This window comes from Hyperolius riggenbachi, unplaced genomic scaffold (genome assembly GCF_040937935.1).
Source record: "Hyperolius riggenbachi isolate aHypRig1 unplaced genomic scaffold, aHypRig1.pri scaffold_237, whole genome shotgun sequence".
In the NCBI taxonomy this organism is placed as follows: domain Eukaryota; kingdom Metazoa; phylum Chordata; class Amphibia; order Anura; family Hyperoliidae; genus Hyperolius; species Hyperolius riggenbachi.
Window position 1 is genome coordinate 36,435 of NW_027152448.1, and position 22,080 is coordinate 58,514.

At 45.6% G+C, this 22,080-nt stretch overlaps 1 long non-coding RNA gene and 1 gene segment (V, D, J or C); one reads left to right on the forward strand and one right to left on the reverse strand.

The window, feature by feature from the left end:
* The window catches only part of LOC137543845 (Ig mu chain C region-like), a 102,486-nt gene that overhangs the window by 19,652 nt on the left and 60,754 nt on the right, over window positions 1–22,080 (forward strand). Inside the window, 1 exon segment of the C gene segment in view lies at window positions 3,593–3,883. Coding sequence covers window positions 3,593–3,883 — 291 coding nt within the window.
* Window positions 14,467–18,574, reverse strand: LOC137543846 (uncharacterized). The gene is made up of 2 exons (XR_011025648.1): window positions 17,646–18,574; window positions 14,467–15,505 (listed from the first exon to the last, which is right to left on the reverse strand). It is a non-coding gene; the product is annotated as an uncharacterized lncRNA (long non-coding RNA).

Sequence of the window (22,080 nt, forward strand, 5' to 3'; positions counted from 1 at the left end):
GCGCACTTAGGGTGTAAAAAAGTGCCACACATGTGGTACCGCCGTACTCAGGAAAAGTAGTATAATGTGTTTTGGGGTGTATTTTTACACATACCCATGCTGGGTGGGAGAAATATCTCTGTAAATGACAATTGTTTGATTTTTTTTTACACATAATTGTCCATTTACAGAGAGCTTTCTCCCACCCAGCATGGGTATGTGTAAAAATACACCCCAAAACACATTATACTACTTCTCCTGAGTACGGCGATACTACATGTGACACTTTTTTGCAGCCTAGGTGCGCTAAGGGGCCCAACGTCCTATTCACAGGTCACTTTGAGGCATTTGTTTTCTAGACTACTCCTCACGGTTTAGGGCCCCTAAAATGCCAGGGCAGTATAGGAACCCCACAAGTGACCCCATTTTAGAAAGAAGACACCCGAAGGTATTCCGTTAGGAGTATGGCGAGTTCATAGACGATTTTATTTTTTGACACAAGTTAGTGAAAAATGACACTTTGTGAAAAAAAACAATAAAAATCAATTTCCGCTAACTTTTGAAAAAAAATAAAATCTTCTATGAACTCATCATACACCTAACAGAATACATTGGGGTGTTTTTTTTCTAAAATGGGGTCACTTGTGGGGTTCCTATACCGCCCTGGCATTTTACGGGCCCAAAACCGTGAGTAGTCTGGAAACCAAATGTCTCAAAATGACTGTTCAGGGGTATAAGCATCTGCAAATTTTGATGACAGGTGGTCTATGAGGGGGCGAATTTTGTGGAACCGGTCATAAGCAGGGTGGCCTTTTAGATGACAGGTTGTATTGGGCCTGATCTGATGGATGGGAGTGCTAGGGGGGTGACAGGAGGTGATTGATGGGTGTCTCAGGGGGTGGTTAGAGGGGAAAATAGATGCAATCAATGCACTGGGGAGGTGATCGGAAGGGGGTCTGAGGGGGATCTGAGGGTTTGGCCGAGTGATCAGGAGCCCACACGTGGCAAATTAGGGCCTGGTCTGATGGGTAGGTGTGCTAGGGGGTGACAGGAGGTGATTGATGGGTGTCTCAAGGTGTGATTAGAGGGGGGAATAGATGCAAGCAATGCACTGGCGAGGTGATCAGGGCTGGGGTCTGAGGGCGTTCTGAGGGTGTGGGTGGGTGATTGAGTGCCCTAGGGGCAGATAGGGGTCTAATCTGATGGGTAGCAGTGACAGGGGGTAATTGATGGGTAATTAGTGGGTGTTTAGGGTAGAGAACAGATGTAAACAATGCACTTGGGAGGTGATCTGACGTCGGATCTGCGGGCGATCTATTGGTGTGGGTGGGTGATCAGATTGCCCGCAAGGGGCAGGTTAGGGGCTGATTGATGGGTGGCAGTGAAAGGGGGTGATTGATGGGTGGAAGTGACAGGGGGTGATTGATGGGTGGAAGTGACAGGTGATCAGTGGGTTATTACAGGGAAGAACAGATGTAAATAATGCACTGGCGAATTGATAAGGGGGGGTCTGAGGGCAATCTGAGCATGTAGGCGGGTGATTGGGTGCCCGCAAGGGGCAGATTAGGGTCTGATCTGATGGGTAACAGTGACAGGTGGTGATAGGGGGTGATTGATGGGTGATTGATGGGTAATTAGTGGGTGTTTAGGATAGGGAACAGATGTAAACAATGCACTTGGGAGGTGATCTGACGTCGGATCTGCGGGCGATCTATTGGTGTGGGTGGGTGATCAGATTGCCCGCAAGGGACAGGTTAGGAGCTGATTGATGGGTGGCAGTGACAGGGGGTGATTGATGGGTGATTGACAGGTGATTGACAGGTAATCAGGGGGATAGATGCATACAGTACACGGGGGGGGGGGGGGGTCTGGGGGGGAGGGTCTGGGGAGAATCTGAGGGGTGGGGGGGGGTGATCAGGAGGGAGCAGCGGGCAGTTTAGGGCATAAAAAAATAGCGTTTACAGATAGTGACAGGGAGTGATTGATGGGTGATTAGGGGGGTGATTGGGTGCAAACAGTGGTCTGGGGGGTGGGCAGGGGGGGGGTATGAGGGGTGCTGTGGGTGATCAGGGGGCAGGGGGGGGAAATCAGTGTGCTTGGGTGCAGACTAAGGTGGCTGCAGCCTGCCCTGGTGGTACCTCGGACACTGGGACCACCAGGGCAGGAGGCAGCCTGTATAATACACTTTGTATACATTACAAAGTGTATTATACACTTTGTATGCGGCGATCCGGGTGCTAGTAACCCGCCGGCGCTTCCGAATGGCCGGCCGGTTACAGCGCGAGGGGGGCGGAGCCAGTCGCCGGTGGCTGATCGCGTCACGAATGACGCGATTGCTCCGCCCATGCCCGTACAAGGACCGCCGCCAATTGTACATGCGGCGGTCCTTGCGGGATCCACTTTCCGGCCGCCCCTGTGCAGTGGGCGGTCGGTAAGTGGTTAAACAGACAATGTGTTGGGACACTTTTAAAGGATACATCCGAGGAAATAAAAAAAACAAGATCTATTTACCTGGGGCTTCCTCCAGCCCCTGGCAGCTGATCAGAGGCGTAGCTATGGGTGGGCAAGGGGGGACACGTACCCCCGGGCGTAGCACTGTAAGGGGGCGCTGAGCACGGCCACCGCACCCCCAAGTGAGTGAGAGGCAGCTTGCTGGCAGCTTGAAGTGCCCCTGCTTCTCTCCCTCCCTCTGCAGAGGAGTGCAGAAGTGTTAGCAGCAGCAGAACAAGGGGGGCACATCTGGCTAACTATATGAGGTACATCTGGCTATCTAAACATGGGGAAGGGAGGCACATCTGGCTATCTAAAGGAGGGACACATTTGGCTATCTAAACAGCATTTTTACATTTGGCTCCACCCATGACCACTCCCACATTCTGATGCATAGCCATTTCTTATTTGTCCGGAGGGGTGGCGCAAAATCTGTCTTTGTCCCTGGGCGCTGAAAAGCCTATCTACGCCTCTGCAGCCGATCTGTCCCTCACCACAGCTCCAGTGTCCCCAGGTCCCCTCCGTTGAAGATGCCGACCTCGCCTGCTTTATTGAAGCAGCACAAGTAACTGTTTTTTGATGGGTTTATTTTATTTGTGTGGACTAAGCACAGCTATTACTATATATGTAAGTTATTTATGATGACTATTGTCTGAAAAATAGAACATTTTATTATATTTTCTCTTTAAATTACAGTTCACATTTATTAGGGTCGGTACATTTTCAGCACATTACGACTTTGTGGAATAACACTTTTACATTTAGTGGTTGCTCAGTCGAACTGGATTTGGTTGCTTGTTGAGGAATACCCACCATCGGGTCTCTGGTCTTCTTGGGTTGCTACTGCAATACGCAGGTTGTGCTTGTGAGGGAGTAGGGGGATAAGGGATGGGGGAAGGTGTTATTAACATCTGCAACAGTATTGCACTGTCCATGGGAGTCAGTTTGTTTTGTGAGTACAGAGGCAATATATTATTATATAATTTTGGATTATTCTAAAACAATTTGTTTGCTATTGTTAAATTGTACTGTGTATGGACAGCTGTGGGTCAAACCTTCCAAAATCTCATGCTAAAGTACTGTCCTGTTTTGTATTATTTTTGCTCTCCTATTTCCCCCCCAGTGGCCCCCCTGGAGAAGACAGAGATGACCTTAACCCCTTATGGATCAGACCGTGTGATGTGTTCTCTGAGCCTGATGAGGTTTTACCCTCAGGACATCCAGATTACATGGATATATGAAGACAAGGAAACGTTACCATCAAAGAAGAAGATTATTCAGGTGGATGATGAGAGGGTGTTTGATGCTATCAGTGAGTGTATAGTTCCCTGGAGATACATCCACTCCTCCCTGCGTGTGACCTGGTCACATGTCTCCCTGCAGGAGGCGGGATCCAGAGCTCTGACCACAGCAGGTAATGTTTTATTGCCATCACCATGCAGTGTGTGCTATAGAATAACAACATTAGGGCAGCACGGTGGTGTAGTGGTTAGCTCTCTCGCCTTGCAGCGCTGGGTCCCAGGTTCGTATCCCAGCCAGGGCACTATCTGCAAAGAGTTTGTATGTTCTCTCCGTGTCTGCGTGGGTTTCCTCTGGGCACTCCGGTTTCCTCCCACATTCCAAAAACATACGGATAAGTTAATTGGCTCCTCCTAAAAAATTGGCCCTAGACTACAGTACTTACACTACATAATATAGACATATGGCAATGGTAGGGAATAGATTGTGAGCTCCTTTGAGGGACAGTTCGTGACAAGATATATATATATATACATTGTACAGCGCTGCGTAATATGTCGGCGCTATATAAATACTAAATAATAATAATAATAATAACATTACTTAGTTTGGTTGAAAAAATCCATCCATTAAGTCCAAGCAGGATAATAGAAAATTAATCAATAAATAAGTAAGCATTAGGTACCTTTCTCTCCTGCACCCTTACATATCCCAGTTGATTCAGGGGAAGGCAAAAAAACCCCTTCCAAGGCTTGCCTTGCACCAATTAATTTTTAAAGGAGAAATAAATTCCTTCCAGACTGGCCGTCAGAGACAATGCCTGCAGCCTGGGAATTACCTAGCTAGAACCATAACTAAGAAAACTTGTTGGAGGCGCCCACAGCTGTGACTGCTACAGACTTAGGCACTTTGTTATTGACCTGAGGAAGCGGGCCACTACCCGTGAAACGCGTTGTCTTTTTTGTGCATCATTAAACACTTTTACTTATATGGTTCATCCGTTTATGGAGGTAAGACCGAATTACTCCTATACTTTATGATTTAAGATAATTATATTCTGGGCGCCTCCAACAAGTTTTCTTAGTTGTAGTCTAACTATTTGGGGTAGTATATGGTACACCATGTGTCCAAATACCTAAGGAGAGCGACCGACCAGCACCTGCCAAGCTGATCTGGGATACCAAACGGGAATGGTTGTTTTCCCGTAGGCTCTGTTGGTGGTTGCAGGAGTGCAACCTACCCTTGTGAGTATATCTTAATATCCTACTTGTCACAGGAGCCCTAGTGGTCAGACCGCAAATTGCCTTCCAATCGGTTCCAGCACACAGACCATGCAAGCTTTGGTCACGATCTTTGCGCAGAAACCGACAGAAATTTGGGCAGCAGCCCGACCAGAAGGGAGCCTGTGGGTTACGGAAATACACTTTACACACTAGTTCAGGGAATAACTGCCACCACCTCTGTTACCATGGGACAGAGGAGCCCGCTGACTGTCTGAACCTAGATCTACATATAAAAACGGTTAAAACACGCTGTATTCTGTCTAGCTAGCAACAATACAATAGTAGCGTCTCTTCAGAAGTCTGGTTCAGTTTGTGCAGCTGCGAAGCAGGGTAGCGGAACAGTGAATGACTTGGATAAAGTCGTTTATTCACGGCAATATAAATAATTAATATATACAGACAATTATTAAAATCAACAATTATTAAAACAGTAATAGCCAGTATGAAAAATAAAAGAAAGGGAGAAAAAATACTTAGTTTCATGGAAAATGTCCTTTTGTGGGAAAATCATCAAGTCCTTGGTTCCAAGTTCCGCAAAGTTCTTTGTTTCAGCTAAGTTCAAGCAAAATGGCCACCACTTGTTCCTCACGGTGGCCGTGTGTTCATGAAGGTGGAAAAATGGAGGAATGAGAGCCATGTGCTTTTGATGAAGCTGGTTTGGGGGTGTGGCAATGCCGGCCCCCTCTGAGTCACCCACCAATGACAGTTCATTCCCTCTGAGAGATTTTAGGTTTAAACTTACAAACTGCCGTACCTCACAAACGATACACGTTATATTTAGGGGGATAACAGATTCATACTTGTCGGAAAATACAGATTAATATGACATCAGACATGGCTAGGGCAGTGGGTCCAGTTTTTGAGAAGGGTCATACCTCAATAACCGGACGGATTATCACAATGAATTTCATATCAGCACGATGGCCAGATTTTACCGAACAAGACGATATGAATTTTATAGCTGTGCGAGGTATGGTTGCCATATAATCGTCAAGAAACCATACCCCACATGCATTCAGATTTGGCCTGGTCGGAGCCGCTTCGGCTGGCTTTCTATGGTCCCCCTGTGGAGATTAGCTTCCTGAACTCAAGGGTTTGTTCCTGCTCATTAGCATATCAAAAGAGCCATCCTGCAGTTAAGCTGATGTCTTCTCTCTGCTGAGAAAAGACAGATGCTCCTACACAATCAATCCAGATTCTATTGATCTGAAGCGCAATCGATGCAGAGAATCGAGTGCGATCGTTATTTCTTCACGGGCGGTTCCAGGACACATCTGCGGCCCCGCAACCGTCCGTGACAGCCCCCCCTCTTGTCTGCGGCTTAGACACATATCCGCAAGATGTGTGGCGGCGCCGCTAACCTGGCTGACGGGTCTCGAGCTGCCGGCACGGCGGGAAAACCCATTGGCGCCTGCGGCTCGGTTCCACTGGACAGATCGCGGTCTGCTACCCTCTGGTTTGACCCGACATGGACCGTTCTGGACAGGGCATTTGCGCCACTGCGGTCGGATGTGGTGTCTGCCGGGACTGCTGACAACGGGCAGTGGTTTGGGTAGGTCAACAGCCAGCCCACGCAGGGGTTCCCTGCGAAGTGGCTGTGGACCTAAGGGAACCCCGTGGGAATCCCTGGACCTCCCCAGCTCCTGACAGACGGCACATGCTTTGCAGTAGTTTGCTACATCCCTGTTCATCATGGGCCAATAAAACTGTCTCCGAATACAGGCAAGTGTCTTGCGGACACCAGAGTGTCCTGTCAGGGAATTATGTGCGGATTTCAGCACATGTCCCCTGAACGCACTCGGGACCACAAGCCATTTGGTATTCGCATGTGATCTACCGGTAGGGGGCTGTACAGACTTGCTGTACAGTCTCCCACCTTCCCAGTACACCTTGAAAGCGGCCCCATCTGCGAGGGGCTCAGAGGCTTGCTGCCTGAGCACCTCCAGGCTTGGGTCCCTTTGTAGTGCTGCTGTGAATACGCTGTCAGTTTCAGCCACCTGGCTCATGTCACACGAGGCCAGCGGCTGAAAGGTCGCATCCCTATGGTCAGAGGAGGGGGAGGAGGCCGGAACCCCCTCCACCTGTTCTGAGCTCAGGTTCTGAGCAGTACAGCTGCGCGGTACTGCTAGCACAGGTATACCTTCAGAATGGCACAGACTGGCATTACTCAAATCATCGTTGCATGCATTAATGACAGTGACAGGCATAGACACATTTTCATTACAGACAGTTGGTACATTAACCACAGGTACAGTTACATCATCACAACAGACAGTTTGTGCATCAAACTCAGGTCCCTTTGAAGCAGGCACTATTGAACCTGGTACCCTTGAACTGAGCACATTCAACCCACCTCCCCCTGGTACTCCCCCAAGTGTATAAAGTGCCTGGTGGTGGGTGGAGAGTCCGTCTCCTTCCGTGAGCGACAAGGCGGTCGTGGCAGGTTCGTAGTAGGACACAAGCTTGCCCAAATCAGTCCCCAGCAACACAGGGACTGGAAGATCCTTCACCACCCCAACAACCCTTTCTTGGACCCCTACCCCCCAGTCAAGCTTCACTCTCGCGTGGGCTATGTGTAAAAGGGTGCCCTCCACTCCAGTAAGGGCAAGGGATCGGCTGGAGCTGATGCTCTCCTTTGGCACAAGGTGTGAGTGAACCAACGTGATGTCAGCTCCGGTGTCTTGGAATCCGGTGACAACTTTGTTGTTCACTCTAACAGGCTGCTGCTGGTCGGTTCGCTCGCGGATTTCCTATCCGCGGGCAAACAGAACAAAATCTGATGATCCAGGTTGTGGTTCGCTGGCGGGTTGCCTCTGCTGTGGGTGAGGTACAGGTGATAGAGGTGCTGCAGGTGCTGGTGGTGTCTGTCTCCGCTCCGGACAGTCGAATTTCATGTGTCCAGACTGGTGGCAGTAGTGACAGGTGACCTCTCCAGGGGCTGCAGGCCTGAGCGCAGCAGCTGCGCTGGGTGGCCTCTGTGGCTGACGGCTCACAGGGGCAGGAGAGTCTGCTGGGGTATTGGGCTGACCTCCCCTCCAGCTGCATGGGACAGTTCTGCGTGTATCAGACACCCGGGTAGTTGCAAAAGTTTCAGCGAGGTCTGCAGCGACAGGTGCTGACGCAGGCTTGCGCTCAAGCACAAACTGTCGTACATCAGCAGGGCAAATGTTCAGAAATTGTTCCAGGACTATCAAGTCCTCCAGGACACCATAAGACCCTTTGGTGAGGCCTAGAGTCCACTGGTGGAGTGTGGTGAGCAAGCTGCTGACCACATCTTGGTACGAATCAGAAGACTTTTTCTGCCAGGCCCTGAACTTTTTGCGATAGGCTTCTGGCGTCAGCTGGTATTTGGTAATGATAGCGTCTTTTATAGCAGCATAATCATTATCCTTTTCCGCAGGTAACTCTGTGAAAGCATCAAGCTCTTTGTAGCGCAGCAAAGGTGTCAGATGTCTAGCCCACTGGTCTTGGGACAGACGATACTGACGGCATGCTTTTTCAAAAGACTGCAGAAACAAGTCAATGTCAGTGTCTTTTTCAATATTAGCAAATTTAAATTTTGCACTTACGGGTGGTGTAGCTCCTTCAGCCGGGAGGCTGGGCGGCGAACTCCGGCTGGCCTGTTGAACTTTTGCCAGGTTCAGCTCATGCTGTCGTTGCCGTTCCCGTTCCTCTCGTGCCTCTGCAGATTGGCGCTCCAACTGCGCTTGCATGTACTGCAGGTACTTGTCCAGGTCAGTCTCCATCAGCTTTCGTAATGCCTGCTGCATTACCGGGTCAGCACCCGTGGACAGTCCAGTACTGGCCAGTTCCGGGCGAGTACTTTCAGAAACTCTGGGATTGGGGACCACACTGACAGCCTCTTGCGTAACTGTTGCTCAACCTCTGTACGCCTCGGATCTTCAGTCTCTGGTTCCCCTCGATTTGAGTTAGATGGGCTGGTATCCACTCCCGGCTCCCGCAGTTGCTGGGTATCCCATTGAAACAAGTCCGTTACCAGGTCCTGATGTTTCTTGCGGCTGACTTCAATGCCTCTCGCTTGGCAAAGAGTTGGCAGGTCTGCCACGCACATTTGCTGGTAGTTCCCGGACATTTCCACGCCAAATAAAATAAAACTTTTGGGGAGGGGTACTGGCTACACAGTCTCTCTGTATATATAAAAAATATATTGCCTTCCAGCTACACCAACGAATTAGTTCATTTCTTGCTAGCTCTAGCGCTATCTTAGATACTTTCAGCACAACATAGGTTCCAACCGCTGCCAAACACTGTCACAGGAGCCCTAGTGGTGAGACCGCAAATTGCCTTCCAATCGGTTCCAGCACACAGACCATGCAAGCTTTGGTCGCGATCTTTGTGCAGAAACCGACAGAAATTTGGGCAGCAGCCTGACCAGAAGGGAGCCTGTGGGTTACGGAAATACACTTTACACACTAGTTCAGGGTATAACTGCCACCACCTCTGTTACCATGGGACAGAGGAGCCCGCTGACTGTCTGAACCTAGATCTACAAATAAAACTGGTTAAAACACGCTGTATTCTGTCTAGCTAGCAACAATACAATAGTAGCGTCTCTTCAGAAGTCTGGTTCAGTTTGTGCGGCTGCGAAGCAGGGTAGCGGAACAGTGAATGACTTGGATAAAGTCGTTTATTCACGGCAATATAAATAATTAATATATACAGACAATTATTAAAATCAACAATTATTAAAACAGTAATAGCCAGTATGAAAAATAAAAGAAAGGGAGAAAAAATACTTAGTTTCATGGAAAATGTCCTTTTGTGGGAAAATCATCAAGTCCTTGGTTCCAAGTTCCGCAAAGTTCTTTGTTTCAGCTAAGTTCAAGCAAAATGGCCACCACTTGTTCCTCACGGTGGCCGTGTGTTCATGAAGGTGGAAAAATGGAGGAATGAGGGCCCGCCTGCCAGCCATGTGCTTTTGATGAAGCTGGTTTGGGGGTGTGGCAATGCCGGCCCCCTCTGAGTCACCCACCAATGACAGTTCATTCCCTCTGAGAGATTTTAGGTTTTAAACTTACAAACTGCCGTACCTCACAAACGATACACGTTGTATTTAGGGGGATAACAGATTCATACTTGTCGGAAAATACAGATTAATATGACATCAGACATGGCTAGGGCAGTGGGTCCAGTTCTTGAGAAGGGTCATACCTCAATAACCGGACGGACTATCACAATGAATTTCATATCAGCACTATGGCCAGATTTTACCGAACAAGACGATATGAATTTTATAGCTGTGCGAGGTATGGTTGCCATATAATCGTCAAGAAACCATACCCCACATGCATTCAGATTTGGCCTGGTCGGAGCCGCTTCGGCTGGCTTTCTATGGTCCCCCTGTGGAGATTAGCTTCCTGAACTCAAGGGTTTGTTCCTGCTCATTACCATATCAAAAGAGCCATCCTGCAGTTAAGCTGATGTCTTCTCTCTGCTGAGAAAAGACAGATGCTCCTACACAATCAATCCAGATTCTATTGATCTGAAGCGCAATCGATGCAGAGAATCGAGTGCGATAGTTTTTTCTTCACGGGCGGTTCCAGGACGCGTCTACGGCCCCGCAACCGTCCGTGACACTACTCATACCAATTTTACCCAACGATACTGCACCATTGGGCTCCTGGTCTCTCTCATTGCAGAGCCTTGGCGGTTAGTGTCTCAACCACCAAGAATCATCCCATTGTCCTTAGTTATAACTATGGATGTCCACTGCAAACAATAGAAAGATATATTTTTATGATATTAAACAGGGCCGGTTCTCTCATGAAGCAAGGTGAAACATTTGCATCAGGCGGGAGAGATTACAGGGGCAGCATGTTTGTACTGTGTTTACACTAACAGCATGCAGGCAGAGTAGGAGGAGAAGCGAGAGGAGAGTGAAGTGAAGAGGTCATCATTGGGGAAAAGCAGGACAAGGTTCCCAACATGGGCACTGTACTGAGTTTTCTTGAGTGACTGTAGACTACAGGAGAGGTAGAAACAGGGGCGTTGCTAGACTCAAAGATCCGTGGCATATTCCACGGATCTATTCTGGGGATATCCCCCAGGCAGAGTAAGGCAGTGGGCGGCAGTACTCACCTCTGGCTGCTAGGTTTCCAGATTCTGCGCAGACATCTTCTCTTCAGGTCTTCTCCCCCTAGTGTCTGATTCTCAGATGCTAGGGGAGAATTGCCAGCTACAGAAGATGTCTCCAGACAGAGCAGATGGAGGAGATGAGTTCTACCCACTGTGCTACTCTCCTTGGAGGCGGGGGGGTTGGCTTGTGGCAGGAACAGTGAGGACACACAACGATGCATAGGAGGCTCCAGGCACAGCTTCCAGCATGGCACCAGAGCACTCAGCATGCCCCATAGAGGCACCATAGCACCCAGCATGCCCCCATCAAGGCAGCACAGCTCCCAGGATGTTTCCATAGAGGCACCACAGCTCCCAGCATACCCCCATAGAGCTGTGGAGCCTCTATGGGGGCATGCTGGGAGCTGTAGTGGCTCAATGGCGGGCATGCAGGTAGCTGTGTGGCATCAATGGGGGTTATGCTAGGTGCCTTTATGGGGGCATGCTGGGTGCTGTGATGCCATGTTCATACCTTCCATGAAATAAGAAAGAAGGATCCCTTAGATTTATTTAATGGATTAGAGCTGTGAAAACATCTATTAAAGTACCTGAACTTCATAATTGGCATCAGTTTTAAAATGGTTCTCTTGCAGAAAAGCTATAGAGACTTTTTGCTTATGTAGGTGGTGGAGAATTTGGGACTTTTTGTTAGGAGCATTGAAACCTTTAACGTTGAACGGTACTATCTGACAGCGATCCATATTTAAGGATGAGGATGAAGGCTCTTACCTTGAACAGAGGCCAACCGACGAAAACCAGATACAGCCCCGGAGGCCACAGGGAGACGGTACACCCAGGGCCGCAGATAGACACAGAGTGGGAAGACTGGTGTATGGGGTCAAGGGGATTCTGGGGCCCCGCCAGGGGGGGTCCAACTATGAAGCACATGAAGGCACTTATCAGACATTGAATAGAGCTGCAATTTCTGAGGGGCATGCTTGCTGGTATAATATAGATTCTGAATGTAATTCAATAGCAGCACTGCATTGTAAGCAGATGCGCCAGAATTATAAAATAGGCTAAAATGGTTAAAAATGCTTGGAAGGCAGTGGTGGGTTTACCTCCTATAAGCAGACACAAAAACTGTCGGTTTCAACAGACATAAATGTATTGGTATACTCCACAAAGTGTTGCAACACATTTCACAGGTATAGTCCTGCTTCTTCAGGCAATAAAAATAGGGGAGCACACAATTGAAAACACTGTACATGTTCATAATTTTTTGTTCACATATTGCATGATTGTAAATTATTCTTGTAATATATAGTGATAATAATTTATATAGCCTTGTAGTGTTAAGTGCTTATGGTGTGGCTGCAATTGGCTAACTTACCGTGCAAACTTTGTATATAAGAATGTATGTGTAGTATAGATTATGGGATTGCAAAGTGTGTGAGATAGTATTGCCAGATATAGGGGAGAACAGGCAAGGATACTCAGGATTTGTGTTTTCTATTGGTGCAGAAGGTAATAAAGGGGTGGGGGGGGGGGGAGGCCTGTGTTCAGGGCAGGCTAAGGGCATCACACAAATGTGTAAGACATTAGGAAGTGAAAGCAGGAGTAAGCATAGCTAGATGAACAGAGGCGCCAGAAGAATAAAAGCAATTCTTAATATGGTTGAAAAATATTTGGAAGGCAGTGGTGGACTTACCTCCTATAAGCAAACACTAGAAACTGTCAATTATTTAAACATACGATTTATTGGCATACTCCAAAACAAGTTGCAATGCATTTCGCAGGAGTAACCCTGCTTCCTCAGGCAGTAACAATGGGGGAGCATACAACAGTAGTCAGGTCAGTACACGCCCTGACTCACAGAGGCGCCTGTCATGTACTGACCTGACTACTGTTGTATGCTCCCCCATTGTTACTGCCTGAGGATGCAGGGTTACTCCTGCGAAATGCATTTGTAATGCTATGTTTTTGGCGTTGCTAAGGCCTCACACTCGACTCACACTAGCACACAGACTAGGTAAATACATAGCTTACGACTTCACACTGTATTAGGATATTTATTCAATTATTTACATTATTTACAGGTATAGCAGTGAATCATGGATAAGTAATAGAGTAAAGAATCAATACATTACCGGATATTGCATCATCACTCCGTATCGGGGGGCCAGCGATCGTCAGGAGGCAGCGCATACACAACATCACACAACTCGTCAGTAGTGGAGAGTCCCATCAGAGCAAGGGAAATCTCTCTTTCTTATACTCATAGCTCCACCCATTTTCCCTATTGCATCCTGGGGATGCACAGGCATGAGCTTCACTATGGTTGGATGACTTATAGTCAATATTTTCATAAACAGAACTAGTTCTAGTTAAGTTGCGCATTCCCTGAAACAGTTAATTCAGGGTTACGCGCTTATTGCAACACAATGTTATATAACCATATCACGTGCCACGCATGCTCAGTACTTGTTGTGACTGGGTGGGTTCGTCCTTCAGCCTATCCACAACGTGGAAGTATGATTCATCCCTCGTGATAACCGCGTGAACACAGCGCACAGCCGTATGTTTTTATAACTTGCAGTAACCTTTTGTTCTTCTGTCAATGGTTTTCCTATGGAGAATGGTGCATCACTACTAAAAGATCAAAATATGTCCTATCTGCCTACAGACTAGCTTGCTAATGTGTTTCTTACCTAACAGCCAGTCATTCACACAGACTCTTCAGACTTGTATCACATTCGGTCCTTAGTGATGACCATTAACATATGAAACCATGACAACTTTTTTCCTCTTACAACAGATCCCATATGCCACATACCAGTTCCATCTGGATAGGATAACTATAACAATCATTACAATCAAAAAATAGGATGAACTATACACTTCATCATTGTTTCTGCTGATGGCGAATAACCCATAAATACATCCCACCAATGGTGAGAGGTGGCATCTGCTATGGCAGAGCCCACTTTAACAATTTTGTTTGCAATCATGGCAGTACTGAGCTGGTGTACGATTATACTTCTATTCAACTTTTTAATAGCACTTTTTCACTTCCGTTAGATTTTTCAACAATCCGCTTTAGTTTAGTCAGGTTTAGATCCCAATTGGGAACTTCCAAACCTTGGCCTTGCCAGGAAACCTTTGTAGTTAACGCTATATCAGGCATCAACATAAAAGTTTCATTTTCCCATTGGAATACAGTGATATTGTGTATACATCCTGCAAAAGGCACCCTCATTTTAGGGACCACCTGACGATCTGTCACTACACATACCACTTGAGGTGTTATTTCCACCATCCAGCGGTATGTTATAGGCAATATGGTCCACTCACATTTGTTTACAGTGTTCTGTAACAAACAAGGTTCATATGCAGTAGACTGTAACTTACATATTTTACTGTTTAAAGTATTATCACAAAAAGTCAAATCATCTGTTCTGTTGCTGTCATCAATAACCTGTCCATAAAACGTAGGTACCCAGAAGTGCTGATCACCTTCTGGCCCAATTAATAATGGCAAAATAACATTCTTACACATTATACTACTTTTAGTAACATTGTAAAGTGTCAATTGTCCCATGCAAAATGTATCATTGCACATCACTTTAGGTGCTTTGATATCTATCCAGTGATCAGTTCTTATCATGGAACTGAACACGGTCCTCCAAACCTCCTCATTTCCAGTCAACAACATAGTTTGAAATAACTCTCTGTTGTTGCTGTTGTAAGGTTTGCATGGAACAGATAGTCCAGTTTACAATTCTAGTTATATTAACATCTGTTTCATACATAACAGAGGCACTTGCGTTAATTAAGCCAAGCAAATCATCATCTATTTTAGCTTGTAACTTAAATGGCGCCCATATAGTTGGCATCCATTTAGCTTGTAAAATTAAGACATCATTTATTTTACTTCCAACGTTATGCAATCTATTTGCTAATGTTTCAATATCAAAACTATTAAGAGTTCCAGTCAATGTCCCATATCCTCCTAACAAAGTGTCATACCACTCTCTTCGTATTTGGTGTGGTTTAGAACAGTTTATGGCAGCTGGAAACGTGATTTTAGCATGAATCACAGTCTTTTAGGCATGTTGCCCCACCTTTACACAAGTGGAAGGTAGTCTCTTTATATGCCCAGGGTCCACTTTAGCATCCATCATATCCACAAATATCAAAGTAGGCCCCACCGAGACATGTTCCATTGAAAGTAACATTGAGAACGTCACATGCTTGCCTAGCATTACTGGTAAAGTTTCTCTGTAGACAACTCTTGGTTTTATTTCCCCACACGAAAGTCACCGTGGATCCCCTGTATCGGTTACTCGAATACCTGAAGTCCTTGCATTAACGCAACAGCTTTCCAACCACACGATACCAAGGATTCCAAGGACAATGCCATAGACATGGAGATCAATCTGCAAAAAACCCAAACAAGTGTGACTTATTCTTGCAAATAACATTTTTTTCCTGTAGGATATATTCCCACTTTTCCTGTTCTGGCCTCCAGCAGAGTTCGGTCCTTGCCTACTGCAATCACATCTGCTGGAGGAGGCGGTCCTTGGGGATTCTGACCCACATTTTAGCTCCAACCTTTACTGTATTAGTAGAACCAAAATATTCATCACCCTTTACTGATGGGCTTCCCTCTCTACAAATAAAGGAATTAGGGTCCCTTTACACTTAATCAGCTGCTGTTAACTGTAATCAAAAAATAACAACTGATGTACAGTCCAGCGTCCGTGTCCCCCTATGGCCTCTTTCACACCATACACTGAAAAAACATTGAAATCTTTTCACAGTGCATTGCCATTGGGGAAAAAACAACAACAACAAAAAACAAGAAAAAACAAACAACAACAAAATTGTATGCGTACTACTACTAATGCATACCAGCGCATTAAGTGTAAAAGGGCCCTCAGGAGAACCTGGGCTATACAACTCTTTGGCCTGTGTATACACAGTGTCCTCCCCTAAAAACTTTAACCCATCCTCTCTCCTCTTCCAATAATTAACTCACTATTTCCCAGGTTAATCATGATCACTTTAATTTATTCTTGATAGTCGGAGTCAATTACTCCTCCTATTACTATAGCTCCTTTCTGAGCAAAACTGAATTGGGTAGCTATTTGCCCATAATGTTAGTCAGGTATTTTACATCCTATACCTGTGGGAATGGTTGTAACCTGTGAGGGGTTAATGATAACAACTTCTAAAGCATGCAAATCCAACCCAGCTGATACAGGTTTTCCCCTATATGGAGCTACCGCATCCTTATGCATTTTTCAATAAGAAATCGTTTCTACTTTAACCACCCCACCAGCTAGTTTCTGGTATAAACAAAAATCTGTCATCTTCACAGTTTGTTTGTATTATTCTAAACTAGCATATGCATACATTCTAGCATCTTTAACAGAGGTATTCTTAAACATATAATACACTATATCAGTAAGGTCTCAAAGCAAACTTCATACAATTCATTAGAAACAACTCAATTCACACTTCATCATCAACACATTCTGCCACTTCACGCCATTCAGCTAATCAGTACAACATTCAACCCTAGAGAAACCAGACATTTCTCTGCAAGACAAACAAATCTCATTTAGTAACTAATGACCTTAGCCCGTTTAAAAAAAAAACAAGCTAGGCCTTTCGCTGCGCATGCATGTGCCCGCTGTGCACATGCACCCGCCACGCGCGTGCCCTCATACACCGTTGCGCACACGCTAGCCGCCTCTGGCCCTATCCTCCCTCAACTTTTCCCCTGTGTTTCTGCGCCCCTCCCTGCACATGTGCAGTGCTAAAAAAAACAAAACAAAACTCTGAATAGACGCAGAGACACTGGCATATTATATAAAAAGGTTTTCCAGTCTAATTACGCAATATTTTCATTCTACATTGCCATAATAGACTTCACAATTCTATTTCTTTCACACGGTCTCATCTAATCTAGCTTTCTTAGCTCAACAGGTAAACAATTTCACTCCTGCACAATTATAGCTAGAAACCAGGGGAAAAATTGCTGGCAGAGATGTCACCGTGACATCATAATCACATTTAACCCTGTAACCCAAAAAAAAAAAAAAAAAATAAAAAAAAAAAAAAATGAGCATTTGCAGGGATTTGGAAGTTCTAGCAAAACCCAGCACAACGCACAGTGCTGCACCAAACACACAACGCACACACACACAAGAAAGTTGCTTTACTATTTCTCACCTCTTTAACCATTTATTTTATCAAACAAGACGCATATCCCATGAAGTAAGAGTTAAAGGTCAATATTTTTTTTTTACAGCATGTACTCCTGAATGAAAAAAAATAATGCTTGCCAAGCACCCCCAGTTGAGGAGAGCAGCATCTCAAACACTCACTGGCTCACACACATTCCCTAGGAGCACTCACCTCCCGTGCACAAATGCATTTTTTTTTTTAAAAAACATTCCTCTATGCATTCAATTAAACAAAAACCAGACATATGAATACACGATTAATCAGGACTCGCTATAACGGATTCACCATATAAAACATTCACTAGAAACAACAATGTTAACCCACCTGTCTTGTCCAGATTATATTACCATTTCAATTCTGCCAGTGCAGTCAGATATTGTCACTTTAAGGAATTTGCTTTACAAGTTTAAACACAGCACTCCAAGATTATACTCCGAAATCTACCAACAAAGACACAGACTGTATTAAAAACCGTAGTAGTAAAAGCTGAGATTCACTGTCAGGTTACTCTCTGCCCCTTTTTCCCATCCATATTTTATCATTAAAAATATGGGGTTTTCCTTAAGAGGGACAAAAACAGCAGTAACAACCTAAAGAAAGTTCCCAGCTATTCCTAATCTTTTCAAATGGAACAAAATACATTTGTGCTAAACACTTCCAATTCCAGTTCAATGCACATTGTCCTATTTCTTGTGCAATGATCAGTGGCAGAGTTTGGCTTCCTTTTATTTACAGAAGCTCCCTGCTCCACTGATAACAATCCAAAATGTGTCATCACAGGAGCCTCTTCCCCAGCTACTTCCTCCAGTACATTTATTTTACCAGCTGCAGATTCTGTTACATGTTGGTATTTATCTGCAGCTGCCTGTGATGACACTTGTGCAACTATCACTCTGTCATCCTACTCTAGTTCCTTTTCGTAACAGGACTAGCCTTTTTCCAACAGGAATACCCTCAAGTAAAGTAACAACATTGAGGGATTCTGATTCTTTCAACCTACACAATCTTTGTTGAAGCTTTCTATAAGCTGTCAACAACATCCCACTATGCCGCCTGAGAGCGACATCATGCCCCGCCTTAACAGGGCCCCCCTCTAGAGTCTTATCTACATCTAGAGAGAGCAACAACATCACCCGCTTCAACGGGGAACCCCCCCTAGAGTCTTATCTACATCTAGAGAGAGCAACAACATCACCCGCTTTAACGGGGAACCACCATATTCCAGCATCAGGCAGCGTCCCTCAACCTCAAGTTGAGCCTGTTCTGCCTTTTCTTGATCCTGGAACGCCTTCTGCAATCGCTTGTGCACACCACGATATGCAGAGGCCAACACCCAGCTACTTCTAGCTGGGGTAACTGCATCACCTACCTTGGCAGGGAGTTTCTCAAGTACTTGAACTAAATCAACCGGTTCTGATTCTTTTAACTGCTTATCCCATGATTCTGCCAACCCATGGCTAGCTAATTCCACTGCTATAATATTATACGGAGACTCGGTCCAGCCGGGGATCTCCGCAGGTTCTTTTAGGCATTTGGCCTTTTTCTTAAACATATTGCCTTACTTTTGGCACACTGCCAACTGGGCGTGGCTTTGACCAGAGGTGCCCCTCAACTTCTAGACACCAATGGTCAAACTTCCCACAGGTAAATTTTGCTTAGTTCAAAAGATATCTTGACTTGAAACTAAGTGGGAGGAGCTACTGACTCCAAACTTTGCCCACACCTGTAATCTGTCCTAAGATATATACATGTCAAGTATCAAGTCAATATACCATACAGGGGCAATTTTACAAAGATTTATATTAATTGCCCCACTAACTGGCAAAATGCCAAATTTTGCAAAATTACACCCAGAGACCCACAGAATCATAGGCAATATATTTCAGAGGTCAAAAGTCATCCTCGTCGCCATTTATGTAATGCTATGTTTTTGGCGTTGCTAAGGCCTCACACTCGACTCACACTAGCACACAGACTAGGTAAATACATAGCTTACAACTTCACACTGTATTAGGATATTTATTCAATTATTTACATTATTTACAGGTATAGCAGTGAATCATGGATAAGTAATAGAGTAAAGAATCAATACATTACCGGATATTGCATCATCACTCCGTATCGGGGGACCAGCGATCGTCAGGAGGCAGCGCATACACAACATCACACAACTCGTCAGTAGTGGAGAGTCCCATCAGAGCAAGGGAAATCTCTCTTTCTTATACTCATAGCTCCACCCATTTTCCCTATTGCATCCTGGGGATGCACAGGCATGAGCTTCACTACGGTTGGATGACTTATAGTCAATATTTTCATAAACAGAACTAGTTCTAGTTAAGTTGCGCATTCCCTGAAACAGTTAATTCAGGGTTACGCGCTTATTGCAACACAATGTTATATAACCATATCACGTGCCACGCATGCTCAGTACTTGTTGTGACTGGGTGGGTTCGTCCTTCAGCCTATCCACAACGTGGAAGTATGATTCATCCCTCGTGATAACCGCGTGAACACAGCGCACAGCCGTATGTTTTTATAACTTGCAGTAACCTTTTGTTCTTCTGTCAATGGTTTTCCTATGGAGAATGGTGCATCACTACTAAAAGATCAAAATATGTCCTATCTGCCTACAGACTAGCTTGCTAATGTGTTTCTTACCTAACAGCCAGTCATTCACACAGACTCTTCAGACTTGTATCACAGCATTGCAACTTGTTTTGGAGTATGCCAATAAATCGTATGTTTAAATAATTGACAGTTTCTAGTGTTTGCTTATAAGAGGTAAGTCCACCACTGCCTTCCAAACATTTTTCAACAATTTTAAGGATTGCTTTTATTCTTCTGGCGCCTCTGTTCATCTCACTAGTTTGTATCCACCCTTGGTGTAGGGGGATCCCCCCATTTTTTGTGTCTACAGAGTGTGACTTCTTAATCCTGAGTGAGGACAGGCTAGAATACTCCTCACCTGCCTACACAGTGGTTGCCTTGGAGGTAACCCTGGTTTGTGAGTATAATACGTTTGTACTAATCCATTATTCCTTTTACCAGTACATACTACACTATATTGGGCTCCTGGTGTCTCCTTTTCTCTGCAGAAGTATGCATAGTTAAACCAAGTTGAACAGGCTTTTAGAATTAGGTACAATTATCCAGCTTTAGGAAACCATGTGAGAAAGAAGCTAGTGCCTATAAATAAAGTTCTTACTAGCTATAGGTCAGGGATGCCATGGTGCTGTGTATCGGTGGGTTAAATAGCAGATAGCGCTGTCAATTAGCCAATGGGGAGGCGAGGATTGCTGCTTCCTCCTGCCGGAATAATGCGACCCTTAGATTGCATCTAGTGACGTAATGTGCGCGCAGTGCCGGGCCGAGGCATAGGCTGGAGAGGCTCCAGCCTCAGGACGCAGTGTAGGAGGGGGCGTACAATTCATTCAGTTGTCATTCCTATTTGTGTATGAAGCAGAAAGAAATAAGAAAAGGGGATACATAGCAGTGACTGTAAGCCAGATAACTAGATATTAAGGTGTTGGGGAGGTTGTTGGCCCCTGTGGCCCTCTTAGTCTAATAGCAATCAGTGTGTGACAGCTGGGGTGGGAGGGATGGAGGGGCGCACTTTGGTGTCTCAGCCTTGGGTGCTGGAGGACCTTGTCCCTGCTCTGTGTGCACGTGTAGTTTGCATGCTCACAGCTGTATTGTACTAGCGCATGTGCGGTCACTATTAAAGGACTGCGCTGCCATATTGCTTGAGGGCATAAAGCCCTGACTGTCAATAGCAGCACTAGCTTTCATCGTCGTGCAGACCTTCCTGACACCCCCTGGAGTACAGAGCTGTATAGAAAGGCTGTAAATCTTCTGGCAGCCCAGGAAAAAAAAAGTTCCCTGTCCAGTGAACCTGACAACTAAGGGTGGGAAGAGAAAAAGCTCTCTGCCCTCTCCACAATTGTTCTAATGACTATGTCTGCTTAGCCACTGATAAGGAATCATACAAAGGTTTGTAGGCAGTCCCTAAACGTGTTGGGGTCTTGTGTTGTGTACACTACAGAGCCTTATACCCAGCTCCATTCAGAGACTGAGGCTCTAAACAGCACAGCACCCGGAGAACAGACAGCAGAGTGACTTGCTGGCTCTGCTTTCCCCTGTGTTTGTCTACATATGAGATTATGTGTGTCACATCTGGAATGCTTTCCAAAGAGAGCAGAGATTCTGCTGGTCAGTACTTATTTTACCACTTCACAGTCACCCTTCAAGAGCCTGTGCTGTATTATAAATTGATGTCTCTTATCCTCAGCCACCATATATTTCAAGAGCCTGTACTGTGATAGCTAGCTACCTCTAGCACAGACCCCCTTCAGGATCCTGCACAGACCCATTCTGATGCCAGAGCCCCTCTTCAAGTGCCTGTTCTTTGATTGCTAGAACAGTACTAGCAGAGCCTCCCTTCAAGTATCTCTATTACATGGCTCTTATGTTGTTATAATATTCACTCCTTCTAGCTGATATCCTTAAAGTAAATCCTTAGTAACTGCAATTAAGCCATACTTTTGTCCAAAATGCTCTCTGGACGAAGACAGCATCTTCTGGCATCCCACTCCAACTCCTGGGCTCCTTTTAGCTGCAATTTGGTCCGGGCATGCGCAGTTTGGGCTGTTTGCATAATGCACATGAGCAGTTTAGCGTACGTACAAAAAGGGCGCCTGGCCAAAAAGGGCGCGGGGTGTAAACTCTAAATAATAATTAATCATTAATAGGGTTTATAAAA